At 34.2% G+C, this 22,402-nt stretch overlaps 1 protein-coding gene across 1 annotated transcript in view; it reads left to right on the top strand.

The window, feature by feature from the left end:
- Nucleotides 1-22,402, top strand: part of LOC104850042 (probable ubiquitin carboxyl-terminal hydrolase FAF-Y) — a 53,493-nt gene that overhangs the window by 15,040 nt on the left and 16,051 nt on the right. The window contains exons 4-11 of the mRNA XM_033760577.1: nt 3,259-3,367; nt 3,571-3,717; nt 4,365-4,511; nt 5,187-5,409; nt 6,946-7,166; nt 9,148-9,335; nt 19,569-19,742; nt 21,507-21,673. Coding sequence (XP_033616468.1) covers nt 3,259-3,367; nt 3,571-3,717; nt 4,365-4,511; nt 5,187-5,409; nt 6,946-7,166; nt 9,148-9,335; nt 19,569-19,742; nt 21,507-21,673 — 1,376 coding nt within the window. The remainder of the gene's footprint in view (nt 1-3,258; nt 3,368-3,570; nt 3,718-4,364; nt 4,512-5,186; nt 5,410-6,945; nt 7,167-9,147; nt 9,336-19,568; nt 19,743-21,506; nt 21,674-22,402) is intronic.

Raw genomic sequence — 22,402 nt, 5'->3', positions numbered from 1 at the left:
TGCGAGGTCCTAAGTTCAGTCCCTGGTACCCATATATATAAGTTGAATGTAAATATATATGTTGTTTCCTACTTTGTTGTTATTGTTTAGAATTGTTTGAGCTACACTGGAGTTCTTTCATGATTTTAGGCCTTTTTAATACTGTTTTTTCTCTTTTTGTGAAAAGTGTATTTGGTATTTTGTTAAGTATTACATTGCAGTTATTGTTTGCCTTATCTGATGATCATTTTTATTATATTCTTCCAACCCATGAGGATAATGTTCCCATGTATTCATTGTTCTCTTGAAGGGCGCTTTCATTTTCTTTAATTTATTCTGTGGGGTATATACGTGTGTGCGTGTGCGCGCGTGTGTGTGTGTGTGTGTGTGTATGACACAACAATTGTAAACAGAATTATTGTCTTGGCTTCTTTTCACCTTTAAATGCAGTTTATAATGCAGATCTTTTCCTGAAAGTTGCAAGCCTTCAAGGAGCCTAGTGTATTAAAAAATGCTGTGACACAACGTGAAGTTGCCATAGTTTTCCAAAAGAAAAGCCACATTTCCAAGGATTACCTTTTAGTTGGCAGAATTTTTACCTTTCCCTAAGTTGTTAGATAAGGTTAATACTCCAGTGACCTCTACTCCCATGAGAAAAATATTTGAAATAAATTTTTAAATTGTCCATCTGGGTTACTTTTATTTATGCTCTGCCTTGATTTTGAAAATACTTGAAAACAAATACATCCACCTAACCCCATAGGCTAGACAGTAGAAGTAAAACTAAATGAAAGAAGAAATTGAAATAGTAGGAAAGGTAAATGTAGAACAATTAAGAGCTGGTCCTAGCACTCTGGTAGGCCAAGCCACGAGGATTCCAAGTTCAAACCCAGACTGGGCAATTTAGTGACTTAATGAGATACTGTCTCAAAATAGAAAATGGTAGGGAAGGCCAGGGATTTAACTCAATGGTGGCACAATGTGCCTTGAAAGCACAAGGTCCTGTGCTTGATCCCTGGTACCAAATTTTTAAAAACTGGGGCTATAACTCCATGGCCAGGCCTTCATTCATTCCCAAGTAGTTGGGGATTGGAGGGATAGATACACGTATAACGAAAGATTTGCTTCAGAACATTAGAAGATGCTTGTAAAACAACTATATTGTAATTATATACTCTGTCCTGGTGTTTTTTTACTCTGATCAACAAAGTAGAACTTGTACCCTTAAAGAATTTCACTGAAAGCAGTGAAAGTGATACTCATTACCTAAAACAAAAATGGCACCACGGAACATACATCTGCAGGCCCAGTTATGCTAAATCCTAAGTCCGTCAGTATGTTGACTTGAACTCACGTGAACTCATCCAGGAGTTTAAGGCCAGACTGGGCAACAGAGCAAGATAGTCTCAAAAATGTAACATACAGGGCTCGGGATTTAGCTCAGTGGGGCCACCAAGAGTCTCACAAGTGCAAGGTCTTGTTTTCAATCCTCACGACAGGAGGGGAAAAAAGTAACATAAAACAATTTTTAAAATTGATTTTATGGTTTACTGTAGTAAGGCAGAGCTTTTAGAGTCCATATTCCTAAGTGAACTACAGTGCAACATTAAAGCACTGGAAATTAAACTTTAACAGCTATGTTAGTTACTTCTGTCACTGAGATGTAATACCCAGCACCCGCTTAGAGGAGGCAAGTTTTATTTGGCCTCTACAGTTTGTAAAGGTTTCAGTCCATACGTAGTTCAGTAGCTCCAAGGCACAGTGATATGGCAGAATGGCATAGCTGAGGAAGAGCTCATGACATGGCAGCATGAGGAAGCACAGAAAAATCCCAAAGGAGGAGGGAAGGAGATAAGATCCTTCCAGATCAGGCCTCCAGTGTCCTAAGTCATCAGATATACAGTCATCAGTCAATTTAGCCATTAGTGAGTATTACACCAGCACTATCCAGTCGCTTCCCAAAAGCCCCACCTATGAGCACATGAGGCTTTGGAGTGACATCTAGAAATAAAGCATAACAAGAATAATTGATCTGGCATTATGTATAGAGCCTAACTTATTTAGGTTAGATATTGTTAAAGGGGTGTGTTTCAGTAGACCTTAACTGACACTTTTGTGAACTGTTCCTCACATAAGCCTTTATTATGCTTAAAACCGATGTAATAGCTACGTTTTTGTTGTATACTGGACAATGAGTCATTTTTTAAATTTTTGAAAATTTGTTTTTATTTTCTATTTATTCACTTGGTAACTGTCAAGTACCTTATCTATTGTAGGTTCCTAGGCAGCCAGTAATGTCAGGGTGGTGGTACAGGGGAATTGCTGTTGTGTTTGAGGACAGCCTGGGAGACAGAGTAAGTTCCTGGGCAGCCTGTACTATATGTCAAGATTCTGTCTTCATGGAGAGGAGGAGGCAAAAAATAAACAGAATTGACTATTCATGTAGTGTTTATTCTACAGAAATCAATATCACACTTAAAATATAATAATCAAGTGATGTTCCTAAGGCTGAGATTAGAGATAAATTTTGTCACTGATTCTCAGTGAGAGGATATTATATAATATTGTATAATAAAGTGTATATTTTGTGTGGCTTATTAAAATGTAGATTGTTGAGCTTCTTAACCACTGTTTATGAATAGTAAGTACAGAAATGAGCAGGGATTTGTATTTCTTACACATACTCAGGTGATACTGATAGTGGTCCTGCTGGTCTGAAATACATATTTTCAGAACTATTGATAGCATCAAAAACAGCCTTAACTCTGAGTTATATGCTGCAGAGAACACAGTTTACCAAAAGCAGTTGAACAAAGATTGCAAAATATGTGTTGAACTTACTTAATGGTACCTAGTATAAATAGTGTCCAGAAAGGCATTTCTATTTTGGCATGCTGTTTCTTTGCTAAAAATATTAAGATATGTTCAAAAAAAAAAAAAAAAAGTACAGGCATGTATTTTATTCATTCATTGTTACCTTTGACATGGTCCATCTGCACACTAGTCACTACCTGTTGGAAGCTTTGAGAAATTACACATTAAGAAACTTTAAGAGTCTGTAAATAATAACATTCTTGGTCTTTTAAGTAACTTTGAGATTTAACTCAGACAGATAACATTGTTCCCCTTCTGTTGCTATATAAGCTTCAAATTGGTGGAGAGAGGGATTACTTTGTATTTTCCTGTTAATTCCTATCCCCTATTAAAAATAGACTGATAGAATTAGTTTGCCCTTATTGTGAAAGTAACAACATTAAATACAAAATGTTTTTATTTCAGAATTGTCCGTCAGTTGGCACAAGAGCAGTTCTTTTTAATGTGTACCAGATGTTGCATGGGACACAGGCCTCTGCTTTTCTTCATTAGTCTACTCTTTACCGTTTTAGGGGTGAGACATTTTTAAATGAACCTATGAATATGATTTGGTCTTAAAATTGAGAAACTTTCAAAATATTATAATAACTTAAAAGATAGTCATGATAAATGAGATATAACCATTTATAACACTTTTCAGTTTTCTGAGGTTTTAAAAAAATTGTGGACTTTGAGCATAGACTTCAGAGTTTGTATTGTTCTAATTTAATATTTCAGAGCACAGCAAGAGAGAGAGGTAAATATTCAGGTGACTATTTCACACTCTTACGACATCTTCTCAGTTATGCTTACAACAGCAATATTAATGTACCCAATGCTGACGTTCTTCTCAACAATGAAATTGATTGGCTCAAAAGAATTAGGGTAAGTTGAGCAATATTCAGATTGTTAAATTCAAGTTGAATGAGTTATTTTACTAAAAGAAGCCTTCTACCCTAAAATAATTAAAACAAAAGTATACTTTTCACAGGTAAATTGATAGCCCATGATTTATAGGAAGAACATACAGGTGGTTTTGTTTAAATGCCTTGCTTAAAACTTGGAATATTAATGCTTAGTTTTCTTCATTTTGATGTTTTAGGCCCTTTTAGCAAACCATACTGAAGTTATTTTAATTATGGTGGTAGATAGTAGTGTTTACTTTAGTCAGTAATTCTGAAAAATGGAGCTTTTAGTTTTCAGGTTACATCTTTCTGAGCAGTTACCATGAAGCAGTATTTCTGAATCCTGGCATTACTGACATCATCTCATAACAGATAATTTCTTTTTTTGTGAAGCTTCCCATGAGTATAAAATGTTAAGCATCTACCCTGACCTCTCTTGCTAGGTTTTTTTCTCCCCAGAGTTGTAAAGTCCAAAAATCTGAATCTCTTTAATGAAGAGGTTTTGGGTAATGAATGATACACATAGATCCATTCCTTTCCATTGCTCTTTTCTTGTGGGTCTTATCCTTTTCGATATCAATCTTATAAATTAGTAATTTTTTTAAAATTTTTTTTTATTTTTTTCAGGATAATGTTAAAAACATGGGTGAAACATTTGTAGAAGAACCAATTTTGGAAGGCCACCTTGGAGTAACAAAAGAGTTACTGGCCTTTCAAACTCCTGAGAAAAAATACCATGTTGGTTGTGAAAAAGGAGGTGCTTATCTTGTTAGAGTAAGTTCTGAATTTTGGTGCTACAATCTTAGGATCTGTCTGAGCTTTCTGTACCCACTGGTCTTTAACAAATTGCTTTTTTAAAAAAAACAAAAAAACTATAGGGCCGGGGATTTAGCCCAGTGGTTCCTCTGCCTGCCTCGCCCATGCAAGGGCCCAAGTTCAATCCCTGGTACCAAAAAATGTTTTTTTAATTTTTTAAAATATATTTGTGGATATTAACATTAACTTTTAAATGTTTACCTTAGTTTAAGAGTTTTTTTAAAGCTAATTACAAACAAAATGTTCAGAGTCAGTAAGTAGCTTTATTTTCCAAATCAGAATATTTTACTTGTTTACAGTCTGATCCAAGACTGTTAATTTATAGTACTAGGGAGTGATTGCAGGGCCTGACACATGCTAGGTAAGTGCTTTACATCTAAGGCACATTTTCATCCCTTTTAAAAATTTTGAGACAGTCTTATTAATAATTTGCCCAAGTTGGGCTCAGATTTGAAATATCTCATCTGGAAAGTTAATTATACTCAGCCTTTAATTAAAATTTTATTAGAAAATCTACAATTTTTTTTGATACTTCGAGATGCTTATGTCAAACAATTGTAGAGGCATTTTCCATCAACAGATATTTTTAAATACATCTTTACTAATATGTGATATATTTTTTCATCTCCTTAGGAATTAATTGATGATTTCATCTTTCCTGCATCCAAAGCTTACCTGCAGTATATGAAAAATGGAGAACTGCCAGCCACACTGGCTGTTCCAGTCTGTAGTTCACCAGCTACCATCAGTGCTGGTTTTGAGCTACTTGTAGCTTTAGCCATTGGCTGCGTACAAAACCTCAAACAAATAGTAGATTGTTTGACTGAAATGTATTACACAGGCACAGCAGTAACTAGTAAGTAAATTGTAAAGCTGGTTTTGTTTTATACCTTATTATTTAAAAATTAAGACCACTGCACACAAAGACATATAATAAATGCCTCATTATAGTGACTTAGGTAATTTAATATAAATTGTATTTAATCATACCTGAATTCTGAATTTCAGAATAATGAAGACCCAAAACTCACACCATTAAAAAAAATCATAGTTAAAACTTATGTACTGCATAGATTTTCAGGCCCTATTTTCGTTAATGTTGTTTGATTAATGTGTTGCTTATCATCATTTGAGTTCTAAGAAAGATATGGTATGGAATTATCAGTTTATAAGAACATTAAGTGCCTCTTTTAATCCCATCAGATCCACAAAATGGGTATCCATCTTCAGATCATACAAGAACTGAATCTTAGGACAGCAACTATCAATATATTTTCAAAAAAATAAGAATACTAAGTTATTTCTTTTGAAGAGAAAAATTTAGGTTATAAGTTAAATTCATTAAAAACATGAAATTTTTCATGTTGTCTTTTAATAAAATGAAGTTTTTAGTCATATTTTAGGGCATTCTAGATAAGTTTATTGTTTAATGAAAATATGTACTAAAAAGAATTGACTTTCTCCACATTATATATTCCTGGTTTAAATTAAGTGTTTTTTTGTTTTGTTTTGTTTTGTTTTATTTGTTCGTTCGTTTGTTTGTTTTGGGGGTAGTAGGGATCGAATTCTGGTCCTTGTGCTTGTGAGGCAAGTGCCAGAACCACTGAGCTATATCCCTAGCCCTAAAGATAGTCTTTATGCAAATTGTATATAATATCTCTTCATTTAGTCTCCCTCCCCCCAACACACACCCACCCAAATGGGAAAAGAGCTATAAATATGGTGGGTTTTTTTTTATTTAGTACAACACCCATCAGAACATAATTACATTCAATATAATCTTTCCTAATTTATTGTCACCAAGTTAGTAATTGATGTTTGTTTCTGATTTTACTCTTAGTAAAAAGATTTCTATTTCTCACAGTACCTTCAAATACACTTACCTTGGTGCCTCCTAAATTGGTGAATGTATACAACAGCTGTTACTTTTTTCCCATTTAATGAAGAAGGAAATAGGTTCATGTAAAGGACACAGGTGTGAGTTTTAACCATGAGTTGAGCCTCATGATTGTATATAGAATTAAAACTGAGAAAGCTGTGATATTTTTAATTATTTATATTATGTTCTGACCACACCGATTGGAGATAGTTATTATAAAAGCACAAAAGATTTTAATAAAAGCTAAAATTATGGTTACACATAGAAAGTTAATATCACACAGTCTTTTACTGATATTTCTGACAACTGTTATCCATAAAAATAGGAACTCCATAAATCCATAGTAAAAACCGATGTCATGACTGATGTTATTTAAATTAAAATTTTGGATTATTTTCTCAGAATGCCTCTTGTGAAATAATGGTTGCTGGTAATTAGCTTGCTATCCTAATGTAGGTAAAAGTGAAACAAATTACGGTTTACATGATGTAAGTATTTTGTGTCTTTTGTCAGCTTTTGAAGGACTTACTGAGTGGGAATATCTGCCACCTGTTGCACCCCGGCCACCAAAAGGATTTGTGGGACTAAAAAATGCTGGTGCCACTTGTTACATGAATTCTGTCATCCAACAGCTATATATGATTCCTTCCATCAGGAACAGTATTCTTGCAGTTGAAGGGACAGGTAGTGATATAGATGAGAATATGTTCGAGGATGAGAAGCAGGATGGTGAGGTAATTTTTATTCATTTATTTTTGTGTGTATTTAAAGATCTAGATATCATACTGTTGGTCTCCTTTAGAATGACTTTTACTAACATTAAATTGTATTAGATGCTATTTCTAGAATTCTGAGCTACTTGCTATGGTATATTACACTACCCATTTTATATTAGATTTGAAACTCCAGTTGATAACATTTATTTCAGTTCTCCATTTGTCTTTCTGTAGTTTCAAACAGTTAATACAATTGTGTTTTGTTTGGAATGTTAAAAATAATTGTGTGTTGGGCTGCGGATTTAGCTCAGGGACAATGCGCCTGCCCTGCTTGGTGAGCACAATGTCCTGACTTCAATCCCTGATTCTGGGGCTGGGGGGGAATTATGTGTTTGTAAAATTATAACACCATTTAATTTTTTTTCCTCTAAGGATTTTTGTTTTTTGTTTTGTTTTTTATTTTTTTTTGTTCTCTGGAAGAGGTGTTGTTTTGTTGTGTACTTTGTCACTGAGCTGTGTCACCTGCAGGTTTTGGGCGGGGGTGAGGGGGTGGACATTGTCTCCCTGAGTAATCAGGTTACCCAACCTGGAATCAAATTTGGGATCCTCCTGCCTCAGCATCCCAGAATGCTAAAGATAGAGGCCTGTACCATCATAGCCGGCCTTTTTCATTAAAGAATATTCTTTTTCATTTATTTCACCTTTTGTATTGCCTGTCACCATTTCATAATATTTATTGAAGATCTACTTTAATATTTTCTCAAATAATCACTTTATAACAGATTATATTTATTTTATTTAATTCTACATCTTATGTTAACAATAGTAAATAATATATAGACTGTCAACCAGAAGTATTCAATACACAGTAAAGCAGAATAAAAGTTTACAGGGCAAATCAAAGTACTTGTGTCTTAGATAGTTGTTAAATATTTAAATTATGGGAGATTTAAATTGATCATATTTATACATAAACTTTGTTTTCTTTATCTTTTACTTTTTCTTTCATATTGATAGAATCTAAGTTAGATATGGTTGATGATATTCTAATTATAATAAATGATTTTCCTCCATTCCTATACTTTTCCCTTTATGGTCTCAAGGAAATAGTTTGGCTTTCAGGTCATCTTCATATACTGAATTTCTGAATTATGCACCTAGCTCCATTCTCTCAAGATCTAATAAATCATACCATTCAGCCATTAGGTTCTGAGTATGCTTACTTTTTTATAATCACTAGCTGATACCCACACCAGTACCTGGGTAAGAATCATACTTTTGGAATATAGCTCTTCCTACTATTTTAACTACAGATAGATGGCTAATCATACTGGCAGATAAAATATAATATTTCAGACCACTTATCTTTATGTTTTGCTTCTTCTTTCATCTTTATTTTATTATATTATCTTTTACAAGTTTCTATTCTAGATTGTGAGCTTCTAAAGGACCAGGAGTAGGTATTTCTGTATCATAACTTCAGGTACACCGTAGTAAGCATGCAAAAAAGGTCTGTAAGCATTGGTAAAACAATGAAATTCTTGTATGTACTTACAGTGAGATTTTGACCTTTAAAGTTTCTGTATGTATTGTACTAGTGTTGCTGCTACCAGTTATCTTAATTAATTAGCTGTACTTGAGTACAACTTGTCCACATTATGTAAGTTATCAGTATAAATCATAAAGAATTCACTCTTCCCACAAGAAATACTAAATCCTAGAATGATTAACTTTCCCTGAAGTTACTCATGGTAAAAGTATTCATTCGTCTCTGATCCAGTCTTTTTAAAACCAGACTGAATTATATTACTTTCATGGACACTCAGAATTACTATTTTCTAATTCTTTTGTAACTCATCTGAAATCTTTTATAACAAAGTTACATGCTTTAGAAAATAAAAATATAATTCATTCACTGTTAGTGTTGGTGTTTGTTTCAACTATTGCATTATACTTTTAAAGATAGATTTGCTCATCAATGATGTTTTTTGGTCTCTAGTGTAATGTTGACCGCAGAGATGATGTATTTGGATCCCATCAATTTGAAGACAAACCACCATTAAATAAGACAGAAGATAGGAAAGAATACAATATTGGTGTCTTAAGACACCTTCAACTCATCTTTGGCCATTTAGCTGCTTCCCAAATACAATACTATGTGCCCAGAGGATTTTGGAAGCACTTCAGGTAAATTATGGATGGGTGATCATTTAAGTTAAAAATCTCAATATACTAATTTTAAACTTCTAAAATATGTTAGAATATTGATTTTATTTAGTTAGTTACTGCTAGTATTGTAATGGTTCTTTTTAAGTCAGTTTTTTTATTGTCTCAGTCAAATAACAAAATTTGCAAAGGAAGCCAGTACTCTTCAATTTTTATTTTACAAAACTTATAAATTGTGCAAAGTGCAAAGGGAAATGGTAAGATGTCCTCAGTGCAACAGTTATGAACTGAAGTAGATGTCAAGCATAACCGTGATATTGTAAAGCTCCCTAATATCACTAAACTAACCCATCACTGTTTAAATTTATGCCTTTTTTTTTTTTTTTTAATTGTCTTGTATACTACTGTGATGTTTAAAAGCTTGGTCAAGATCCAGTCATATTTTTTATCTCAGTCTTTTTTATTAACGAATAACATTTCTTTTGCAGAATTGGTACATGGGCGTAGCACATCTTAATTCTTTTTTCATGTCCTCCATCCTTTATCCTCCATATTCATCTCTTGATCTCCTTTCCATCAGAAAAAGATCTGTCTGCCTAACTCTTGTTTTCTGTTTTTGATTCGGCACTTTATTGAAGCTTGTTTAACTTACTTCACTCAACATAATCTCAAGGTGCATCCATTTTCCTACAAATGACATGTCTGTCTTTCTTTATGGCAGAGTAGTACTCCATTTGGTTTCAGTTTTTATCAAGCATTTTAAGATATGCTGATACAATATTAGGTCATAGACAAGAGTAGGGTAAATTTGCTCATAGTTTGTTTAGAAGTTCACTAATATGTGGCCAGGAGGCTTTGTCATGTTTATGAGTATGATTTTCACCCTTTTATTCTGTGATTGGTAGGACTATTTAATAGGAAATGATTTTGCTTTTGGGAGAAACAAAATACGGAGTTGTCACTGACCAAGTTTACTACTTTGAATAAGCTTACAAAATTGTAATACTTAATTGTAATACTTTTTAATTTTATCATGCTTCATCAGTTCACTAGAATGAATCTTTAAAGAGAGGTTCGCCTTCATTAATTAACCTAATTCACTGGAAAACCCAGATTAAGTGCTCTTTTCCTTTCTGTTGTAGAAATATTTAGCACCTGGGTATACTCCCGTAGTGGCCAATAAAATTTGGGGATTTTATAGATTTTTTTTTTTTTTTAAAGGTAGTAACATGGCTACAAATGCAGGATGATGGTAAATGGCTTTCCTGGCATATATAAAGCCCTGGATTCCATCCCCACCACCACAGAAACATCAAGAACTATATCTTGATGTTATTTCCTGTGTTAGACTTCTTTTATCAGGGTCTGTTACATCTCTCTCTTTTTTTTTTGGTACCGGGGATTGAACTCAGATACTTGCGCTTGCAAGGCAGGCCACCAAACCACTGAGCTAAATCCCCAGCCTTCTGTTGTACATCTTACACAGAACTAAAACATTGAAGCACACCTACACACGGGTCTGTTTTTATGGTGCAGGAAAATGTTCTAATTCTTTGTCGGAATTTGGAGTTCATTAGCAAAGAATCCTGCACGTTAAAAACTTGAATGAAATGATCTGCTTTCTGAGTTTTGCCCTCTTTGTTCCAAAGAGAGCAGCTTAACCCTGAAGATTTAAGTGTCTATTTTGGAAATCATAAATGCATGGTGCTTACCTTCTTGTTGTATGTCTAAAGTATTAATTTATGTACTTCTCAGGTTGAATTGCTATATTGTTAAGAATGACTTGCAGGGCCAGGTATTTAGCTAAGTCTGCCTTGCAAGTGCAGGGACCCAAGTTCGATTCCTGGTACCAAAAAAAACAAAACAAAACAAAAAAAAAAAAGAATGACTTGTAGCACTTTTTCTTTTTCTTTCTCTTTTTAAAGGAAAGGTTGATTTTTTTTTTCAGCATTCTAATAATTACATTTGTTCTTTTTCACATTGCCATATCATATTGAGATTTTTTTTCCAGTTTTCCCCCTAACTACCTGTGTATGTGTTTCATGTGTATATAATAACTATAATTTTATATTCATTATAATTCGGAGTGCAAAACCCATAAATAAGTGTATAGTTGTGTATAGAACAAATATATCTATATAGGTAGTTTGCTTTTTTATTATTTTAAATGTGTTAGGTTATGGGGCATTTTTATATAGATACATTATATTTACATTTATGTCCTCAGTTCTGTGTAATACTGGGATTCAAAATTTATTATATTCATTTGTATCACTGACAATCTAGATGTAATTTTTTTTTGTACTAGAATCAACACATAATATATTTTTACTTTATTTTTCTTTTGTGTTAACATTTATGCAATGAAATTTACTATTGTGAACATTTAAAAGTATACCTCAGTGGCATGTGATATCTCAAAGTTTCTGTACAACCACTGTCTGAGTCATACCCACAACAGAAGTTCTGTACTAACATCATTTCCCCAGTCTCCTCTTCTAATCCTGGCAGCAAGCTAAATGGATTTGCTTATTTTGGATAGCCTGTATAAATTTAACTGCATTTATTTTGATACATAGCTAAAAATGTAGAAGATAGTTCATATTATAATTTTAATCTTGTGTTTAACCACCAAATAGATTTGTAATCCCAGAAAAAGCATTTTACTTTTTCATTAGCAATTTTTAAGAAATGCAGTTTGTCTATGAAATACAAGGAAATGCAGTTTGTGTCACATCAATACTTGACTGCTTCTCTCTTTTTAATGCTTTTTTTCTTTTCCTTTTAATTTTACCCATCTTATTTTTAGGTGTGAAGTATATCTTATTATAGAGTTACTTGCATGTTCATAATGCATAGTAGTGTTGAATTTATTTGCCACTTGAGCACCTTTGGAGAACTATCAAATTACTCTTGTTTTATAAGTTGTATGTGCTCTTCCTGTTTTTCTATTTTTTATTTGGAATTACAAATAAATGATTTAGAAGTATAATGTCCTATACTAGGTAGGTAATCTTTTCAGTATCTTGGTGTATTTTTTGATGCACAGGATTTAAATTTGACTGATTAAATTCTTACATTTGTGCATTTTTCCCCCTAAAATCTGATTTGTTTCACAGTTGCTCCCCTTCCCTTTGATACTGGGGATCAAATTCAGGACCTTGTGCTTGCGAGGCAGGCTCAGTGGCACAGCTAATTCTCCAGCCCTCACAGATGCTTTATATTGTAGTAAAACAGATGCTTTACATTGTAGTAAAATGTATGTAACATTAAATTCAAGACTAGCCTGGCTTGCAAGCGCGAGGACTTAAGTTCAGTCCCTGGTACAAAAAAAAGATCAGCCTGAACTACAAAGCGAATCCCTGTCTCAAAAAAAAATTAGCATGTTAAGTTTTCAGGTGTCAGTTGGTAATATCATATGTCTTTACATTCCACCCCCGAATCAGGGATCAAATTCAGGACTTTATACTTACCAGGTAGGCAGAGTACCTCTGTCCTATATCCCTAGCCCTGTCTTTACATTCTGTATATCTGTAGAACTTTGCTTTCTCAACTAAATTCTATAAATAAGATATTTTAAATATTTATATATGTATTTTTAATTCCCTATCCTTCTCTATTCTTAGAAAACATATAGTAAGTTCTGTGTCAAAAGTGGTGAAAGTTGCCATCCTTTAGTTTTTCCTGGTCTTTGCAGTAAAACTTATCTTTTACCATTAGACCCTTACCTTAAGCCATAGACAAATACCAAGTCATAATGAATCATGAGACCTATAAAACTTTTAAAAGAAAACAAATTTTATAGCACTTGGTTTGGCAGTGCTTTTTTGGACTACACCAAAAGTACAGGTCTCAAAATTTAAAACAAAGCAAAAAGCAAAATCAACCACCTCTATCTAGTGAATATATACTTCAGTGTATATAGGTTAACAAATCTATGCTCAAATGAAATGAAACTTGTGAAGAAAATTATTTACAAACCTTCTCAAAACAAATTCTAGTGAAATTTCTGACAGTGATTATACTGTGAGAAACTTGGAATTGCAACACAAATGAGATGCTAGTTATATAAAACAGTACATGTGTAGACATAAAAATTGGAAGTAAAAATAAGTCACTTAGTATGTACAAATGTAATGCCTTTGACTTTAAACAGTAATTGCATTATATGGTTGGAAGATCTGTCATACTTCACTTGGCATACCGTGTGTGTGTGTGTGTGTGTGTGTGTGTGTGTGTATAAAATGATGAGAATGTGTAAGTTAAACTACTTTGGAGGCTCAGATAGTAGGATCATAAATTTAAGGGTAATTTAGCAAGATCCTATTTTAAGATGTTAAAAAGAGCTGAGAATTGTAGTTCAGAGTTAGAGTGCTTCCTGGATTTAATATCCAATAATGGGACTTTTAAAAGAACTAAAAATATTAAGATAAAAACCCACTACCTGCATTGAAATAAAACATTTTAATTTTCAATTTTTAAAATGAGAGGAAAAATTTCTGCCAGGAGTATAAACAATAAAGGACCAAAATGATTCATTTTAAATTTGATTATATCAGTAGTGATATAAAACACAAATTGGGCTACTTACCAGATTGGTAGGTCAGAAGGGTACAAAATTATTTTAACATGCCTTCCAGGTAGCATTCTTTAGTTTAAGCATAGAGGGCCAGGGATTTAGCTCAGTTGTGTTGCTCCAGCCTTGCAAGTGCAACATCGGGAGTTTGATCCCTGGGACCAAGAATAATTAATTAAAAATAGTTTAACCTTAAAAATTACAGTAATAAAATGTCATGTTAGCATCAAAGTGTCATCATACATTTATTAAAATGGGAGGGAAAAGAAACATTACTGAGGTGTTGTGGATGACGTACATATATATATTTTTTTAACTTAGGTCCCCAGAAAAAGTCAGAAATATTTAAAGAAATGTTAATGAAAAAATGAAGAGAAAACAATTTTTACGAAATGATTCTTCATTTGCATTCCTTGAAACCAAATGCAACTCACATTGCAAGAAATTTAGATGCACAATTTCTAAACAGAACTTGTATAACTTGATTTTTTTTCGTTTTTGGAGGCAGGGTCTCACTATGTAGTTGAGACTGACCTGGAACTCACTATGTAGCCCAGGCTGGTCTCGAACTCACAGCAATCCTCCTCCCTCAGCCTTCTGAGTGCTGGGATTACAGGCGTGAGCCACTACGCCTGGCTAGAACCTTTATAACTTGAAATCAACAGAGATAATGCATCATGAAAAAAGGGTTGTTTGGAAAGGCTTAGTTAAATCAAAATATTCAAATCACACTAAAAGGATTACCGGTATTACTTCAGTAGGTACGGAAGACAACATCTGATACAAAACAACATTTCTGATATTCTTAGCAAACTTGCTAGGAAACCTAATAAAAAATTAAAAAGTCACTCACATGGGGCCTGGCACTTAAATGGTTCTGCCATCTGCCTCCAAGCACAAGATCCTGAGTTCAGTCCCTGGTACCAAAGAAAAAATGTCGCACAAAATATCTGCAACTAACAGAATAAATGCAGATTCACTTTAGGGAGAAAAGAAGAAACAAAAAACAATAGATATATTCTGTGGGAAGAGGATTTTGTGTGTTTAATACTAAGCTTCCTCCATCCTGAGGTAGGATCTCAGCAAGTTGTTGAGTTGCTCACACTGGGCTCAAATTTGTGATTCTGTCTAAGACTCCCAGAGTACTAGGATTACAGGCTTGTCCCATCCTGTGTAACATTACACCCAACTAATACTCAAGAAGCGTATACTGACAGGGCTGAAGATTTAGCTCAGTGATTCTGCCACCTGCCTTCCTAGCCCGAGATCCTGAGTACCATCCCTGGTACAAAAAAAGTATACTGACAGAGACATAAAAATTAATACTTGATTTGAGAAAATTGAAGGGTCAGGGTAGAGAACTTCAAAGCACTTTTTTGAAGATATTAGATTGTTCATTTTCTTGATGATAGCAATGGTTTGGGGAGAGTAGTTATAAATATCTGCTGTTGTGTATGAAAACTATTTACCAAAATCTAAGGGGAAGAAATGAGAACCAAGACCTGACATGTAAAAGTACAAGGTCCCAGTAATGAATGTAACTGTATTGTATACCTAGAATGTACCAACAAACTCAATAAAAAGGAAAAGCATCAGAATGTAAAAATATTTGCAACACTTTATTGCTCTGCACATCAAAACACTGAAGGGTAGCTTCAAAAGAAGATAAAATTAAATGGAGATGTATCTATATCCAGTGACAGGAGAATGTTGTTATTTCATTACGTCTCCCCAGAATGATTTGTACCTTCATCATGTTCTCATTTTTAATATGAAAGGGGAAAGAAACAAAAAACAGTTTGGAACAGAAAAAGTTCAGAGCTGGAGGATCCCTGCCTAGTGTCAAGACTCCTTTTCCAATAAGCAAGGCATGACAGGCATGTTGAGCACTTCTGTAATCCCAGTACTTAAAGGAAGGCCAAGACAGGAGGCCCACAAGTTTGAGGGCAACCTGGGCTACATAGTTCAAGATCAGCTTGAACAACATTGCAAGACCTCATGTCAAAAATAACCCCAAATCAAGCCGGGTGTGGTGGCGCACGCCTGTAATCCTAGCACTCTGGAGTCTGAGGCAGGAGGATCGCAGTGAGTTTGAGACCAGCCTGGGCTACATAGTGAGTACCAGGTCAGTCTCAAGTACATAGTGAGGCCCTGTCTCCAAATAAAATAAAATAAAAATAACCCAAAATAGGGCCAGGGATTTATTTAGCTCAGTGGTACCGTCCATCACCTGCCTAGTGAGCACAAGGACCTAAATTCAATCCCTGGTAATACTAATAGTACTAATAATAAACCCAAAATAATGATGACATAATGGCACTATTGAAAAATTAGGCACAGTGATTATAAGAATCTGAGAAACTCAGAATTTAACCTGGATTATTAATGCCTGCCTGATTTTTGACAGGTACAAAAATAATTCAGAGTAAAATTCATAAATGAACTAAGTTGGCAAACATCCCTCAAAATCCCATCAGCTTTTAACTTACACAGAAGTTAATGCAAAATAGATAAAAGACCCACAGGTAAGGCAGAATAAATGCAAGAGGGTTGGTGGTTTCGTTCATTGGTGCTGTGCCTTCCTCGCAAGTATAAGGTCTTGGAATGAATGTATGCATGCATGCATGCATGCAAGAACAAAGTAAAAAAATCTCTCAAGAATATTATTCTGCCAGGTGTGATAGCACACACCTGTAATCCCAGCACTTAGGAGGCTCAGTCAGGAAGATCACTGAGTTCGAGACCAGCCTGGGCTACATAGTTCCAGGTCAGTCTCAACTACATAGTGAGGCCCTGTCTCAAAAAGAAGAAAAATCATTCAGCAGTAAGTATCTTGGACAGAAGAATATTGCTTTTTTTATAAGAAATGAAAACTGCCAAAGACTGTTAAGAAAGTATTTGGGAAAAACAATCTGCATGTATAATACATAAGAATTTTCTCCAGGTGAATATTAAATTCCCAACCTAAAATTTTTCATTTAAGTAAGAGAGACACTCAGCCAAAAATAACAAGCATTGCCGGGTGTGGTGGCACACACCTGTAATCCTAGCACTCTGGAGGCTGAGGCAGGAGGATCGCTGTGAGTTTGAGACTAGCCTGTGCTACATAGTGAGTTCGAGGGCAGTCTCAACTACCTAGACCCTGTGTCAAAAAAATAAAAAATAACTAGCATGGCATGCTAGTATACACACGTGTAGTCCCAGCATTTGGGAGGTTAGGGCAGGAGAATTGCCCCAAGTTCACAGTTAGCCTGAGCTTCGCAGTGAGTTCAGAGCCTGGACTACATAGCAATTTTTTTTTTTTTAAATAAGGGCTGGGGATTTATCTTGGTGATACCAAACCTGCCTCACAAGCTCAAGATCCTGAATTTGACCCCCAATGTCCTTCCCAAAAAAGTCATTAAATCTAAAACTCACTTTTTCTTAAAATTCTGTGTATATGTGTAACAGTTTTATAAGTATAGTGGTTACCAAGACAGAGCAATCTTTGTCCATCTGGTGGCTAATGGATAAATAAACTATGGTACATCTATATTATGAATTACCTACAGTGCAGTAATAAAAGAAGAAAGCTGTGGTATTTCATCTAAATTAAAATGGAAACCAATAAATAAAAAAGACACACTATAAAACAAACTGAAAGAGTAATACCCTTTGAACAAAAGTCTTCCACACAATGCTAGAAAGCCATTTTTAATAGTATTTTAAAATAAATATATGCCATAATCAAGCAGAATTTGTCCCAGAAATGCAGGGATGGTTTATCTTGAGAAAATTGTTCAATATAGTACACTACATTAGTAGAATGAGAAGAATACATGACATTGCCAGTTAATGCAGAAAAATTGACAGTTCAGTTCCCTTTGCTTATTTTAAGAAACAAAAGATGAGGGGCTGGGAATTTATCTGTGGTGCTGCTGCCTGCCTCAAAAATGTAAAGTTCTGAGTTTGATCCCCAGTACCAAGACACACACTCACCAATACCATATGAGCATAGGTGACTCGTGCATACACATAACCCTCAGTAACAGGAAATTATGAAGACAATGTCATATAATGGTATAAAACATTAAAGATACTAAGCTAGCCAAGGAGGTAAAAGAGGTAACGTGAAAAAACAATGTATCATAAGTACATATTACTACTATTTAGATGGCAGTACTAACAACACATTCTATGGTTTTGGTGCCATTTGTGGCAAAACTCAATTTTTTTGGTAGTTACTCAAAAACCATATTGTAATGTACATGGAATATCAAGGGATCTCAACGTATAGCTATTTGGGCAGGGAAGATAAGGTCTTGATTCCAAAACTTAGTATAAATCTTAAGAACCGTGTAAGACTGGCATACAGCAGAAGTATGGGCCAGTAGGATAGAATAAAGGCCTCAGGAGTAAATTCACAACTTGGTACAAATGATATTTGATAGAGATACCAAAATCATTTAGGGGGAAGAGACTATTTTCAACAAATGATGCTAAGAAAACTTGAAATGCTATAGAAGGGAGGAGTTGGAACTTTAGTAATAAAGAGAAATAAAAACCAAAGACCTAAATACAAAAACTGAAAAAAATCTTCCTGACATTGGACTTACTAATGATTTCTTGGATATGACACTATAGACGACAAAAAACAGGTTAAACTTTATGGAAATTTTTTTAAAGTTTGTACATCATAAAAAAAAAAAAGAAAGAAAGAAAAGAAAACCATAGAACAAGAAAATGAAAGGCAACTCATTTGTAGAAACTATCCTTTAAAATATCTGGCCCTTGGGGGATTTAGCTCAGTGATTCCTCAGCCTGCTTCACAAGCACAAGGTCCTGAGTTCGAAATCTAGCCCTGAACTATGATCTAAAATTTATGCAGAACCAGGCTGGGGATTTAGCTCAGTGGTTCCATCGTCTGCCAGGTAAGCTCAAGGACCTAAGTGATCCCCAATACCAAAGGAATAAAATTTATACAGAGCTAATATAAGAGCACAACCCAGTTCAGAAATGAGCAAGGGATATTAATGCAGCCAACTAATAGGGTGAAAATGCTTCATATCGTTATTCACAAGGAACTGATACACTGTGATGTGTACTCTGTAAAAGTTTTGATATTCTTGAAGTTTTCACTAAAATCTCTTGCATCAATGTTAATTCTTATTTCATATACACAGTTGATACTTAGTTCTCAGGATCGATTCATCTAAATTTTAAATCAATTTATACTACTGAAAACATATACTTTAGTTTTTAAAGGGTAAACTATTCACTTGGAAAAAATCCACTTTGGTCAGTAATAAAGTGATACAATCTTTGCTATCTCGCTTAAAATTTAAACAAAATTAAACATGAAAGTAATTATAGAGTCCATGTTAGAATGAGTTTGTCATGTGAAAAATATTTGAATTGAAATGCATCAATATATTTCATAAAGCACCATTCTATTCATCTTAGTCACAATATCGTAATCATTTGTAATTGCTTGGCTCTACGTTACCATTGTTTACTAGCTTCGCTTTCATTGCCATTCTGCATACATAAGATTCATTAGTTTATTTCATCTTCTTGGATAAACATTTTCAGCTCAGATGCCTCTTGTTTTTGTGATAGGAATTGAATATTTCGAGGATGTCATATGTTTTATTCTGTTTTTTAAGCTATGTGCAGTTGTTTCATATTACTTGTTACAGGCTTTGGGGTGAACCTGTAAATCTCCGTGAGCAACATGATGCCTTAGAGTTTTTCAATTCTTTGGTGAACAGTTTAGATGAGGCTTTAAAAGCTTTAGGACATCCACCAATGATAAGTAAAGTCCTAGGAGGTTCCTTTGCAGATCAGAAGATTTGCCAAGGCTGCCCACATAGGTAAGCTCTTAAGTATTTTTTTTTAAGGTATACTCTCTGTTGGTCTTCTTCATGAACACAAATAAGATTTTTACTTGTATTTATAGCAAGCAGAGTATCTGATTTTAAATGCCTGAGACTGAATTTGCATTAATATGTAACAATATCCTGTTGGGATTCTTTCCCCCTAGTAATATATGGATCTTTCCACTTGCTTTGTCATACCCTAAAACATAAAATGACATTTTCCTATCAGGCATGGTGGTATATACCTGTAAACCCAGCACTCAGAAGGTTGAGGAAGGGGATCACTACTTGATAGTGAGTTAAGGGCAGAATAAACTACATAACAAGACCCTGTCTCAGAAATAAAATGGCATTTTCTAGAAGTCTGCAGTTACTGCTAAAGGATGTTTTGTTCTAATTAAAGTAATTACTATAGTAGTATAATGTAAGCTTAAAAGGTGACTGGCAAATCTGATGAAATATTTCTCAAAGTAAATAATTGACTTTTACTAACAATTGGCTAGGCCTAGTGGCCCAAAACTGTAATTCTAGAATTCCGGGAGACTTAAGGCAGGAGGATTACAACAATTCAAGCCCAGGATGGGTAATTTACTGCTGGAGGTGGCTCTTTGGTAAAGTGTGTTCCAGCATGAATAAGGTCCTCAGTTCAATCCCCACTACTGAGGGGTGTGTAGGCTGGGAGTTCATATGAACTATACATATTAACTCAGCTTGCAGGAACTTAACAGGATAATGTCTGAGTCCTGAGTCTTTTTTATATCACAGGGTATTGAGGTTTTAAGAGTATTTTATTTTTCTAGAGTGTCTTATCAGATGTATAGATATATGTGTGTTTATATCATTTTTATGTGTATGTGTATTTCCTGGAGTATCTCTGAGATACACATGTATGATTTGTGAGTGTGGGGTTGTTGTTTTTTGTTTGTTTGTTTGTTTTTTGTTTTTTTTGTTGTTTTTTTTTTTTTTTTGCGATAGGGTCTCACTATGTAGTTGAGACTGATCTGGAACTCACATGTAGCTCAGGCTTTTCTCAAACTCACAGCAATCCTCCTGCCTCAGCCTCCCAAGTGCTGAGATTACAGACGTGCACCACCACACCCAGCTTTGTGTTTGTGAATTTTTAAGTTGTCTTTTATAAGATTTGATTTTTGTTTTTTTTAATAACAGTTGCCCACAGTATGGAATGCCTTTTCATTCTCTTAAGAATTTTTGGTCTGCAGTTATTTTATAAATATATAGAAGAGAACACTATAGGGTTCTAATAAGCAAGCTTATGTCTGAAGTGGTTGTGTATGTAAAGCCTCTGAGGCAGAAATTGAAACACATTCTTCAAATGCACTTTTTTAATATCTTAAAATATTCCAAGTCATTTTCTGAATTTAACCTTTACTTTGGTATTAATTACTGTTTAAACAGATAAGTTAGGAAGACAGTGTACCACATGACTTTTCAAGCATCAATCTTCCAAGAAGAACCAAATCATTCTGCCTGCTGCATTCCCCTGCCCTACTTTCTTTTTCTGTATCTTAAAGATAGAGATAGGCGGAAATGCTTCTTGAATGCATATAAAGAATCTAGTATAAGGCCCAGTACAAAAGTAAATGATTGCTAAAGATAACTATTACTGAATAACATTGTATGACTTAATGAATTTGATAGGACATAATAAATATTGCTAATATATTTTTCATCAAGTTACAGCTAAAGGTAACATTTAGAAATTTAAGGATCCTTTCCATCATTTCTTAATGCCTTTAGGTATGAGTGTGAAGAATCTTTTACTACTTTAAATGTAGAAATTAGAAATCACCAAAATCTTGTTGATTCTTTGGAACAGTATATCAAAGGAGATTTACTTGAAGGTGAAAATGCATATCATTGTGAAAAATGTGATAAAAAGGTATGCAGTGAATATTTTTCAGAATTATGATTGCATTTATGATGATCGTCAATATTGACCTCTGCCTCTTACTCTGCTTTGTTATGGTAGTGAAAAGGTAATGACAGTAATGACTTATTTAAAGATACATTAATGAAATTGAAGGAAAACTGTTGTGCCACTGATTAATAACAAACATTTTCAATGGGTAGATGATTTTAGAAATCACAACAGATTATCACTCTCTTGTCAGAGAAACAGTTATACAGATAACTTTCCATCTTTGTGCTGAATTAGATTGCTATTGAACTGATACATAAGATATTGATAGTAGAAAACATTATTTTATACTCATAGTTACTGTTCAGGTCTAGCAGATCTGCTGATTTTATTTAGTTACAGCAGATTTTCACAGCACATGCAGTTTAAACAAGTCTGACTTTTAGATCCAACCAGCTGACTTCATCTCTTTGATGAAATAACATGATGGAACATCAAAATATTACACAGTTAATACTTTTTTTTCTTGGCCCTGATGTCTTCTCACTTCCAAATTGTCAGCGTTGTCTTGTCCTTAAACACTAGATTGTATTCTGTATGGCTTTGGAACGCAATACTTGGAACAGTTCCTTCTTACCTCTTACCAGTGCTAATCCACCTTTTAAAATTAGTGATACGGGGGGCCAGGGATTTAGCTTCAGGCTGCCACTGCCTGCCTCACTAGTGCAAGGTCCCACATTAAACCCTGGTACCAAAAAAAAAAAAAAAAAAAAAA

Source organism: Fukomys damarensis, unplaced genomic scaffold, assembly GCF_012274545.1.
Source record: "Fukomys damarensis isolate Sample0158 unplaced genomic scaffold, DMR_v1.0_HiC HiC_scaffold_41, whole genome shotgun sequence".
Lineage (NCBI taxonomy): Eukaryota > Metazoa > Chordata > Mammalia > Rodentia > Bathyergidae > Fukomys > Fukomys damarensis.
This window is presented reverse-complemented; position numbering and strand designations above follow the sequence as displayed.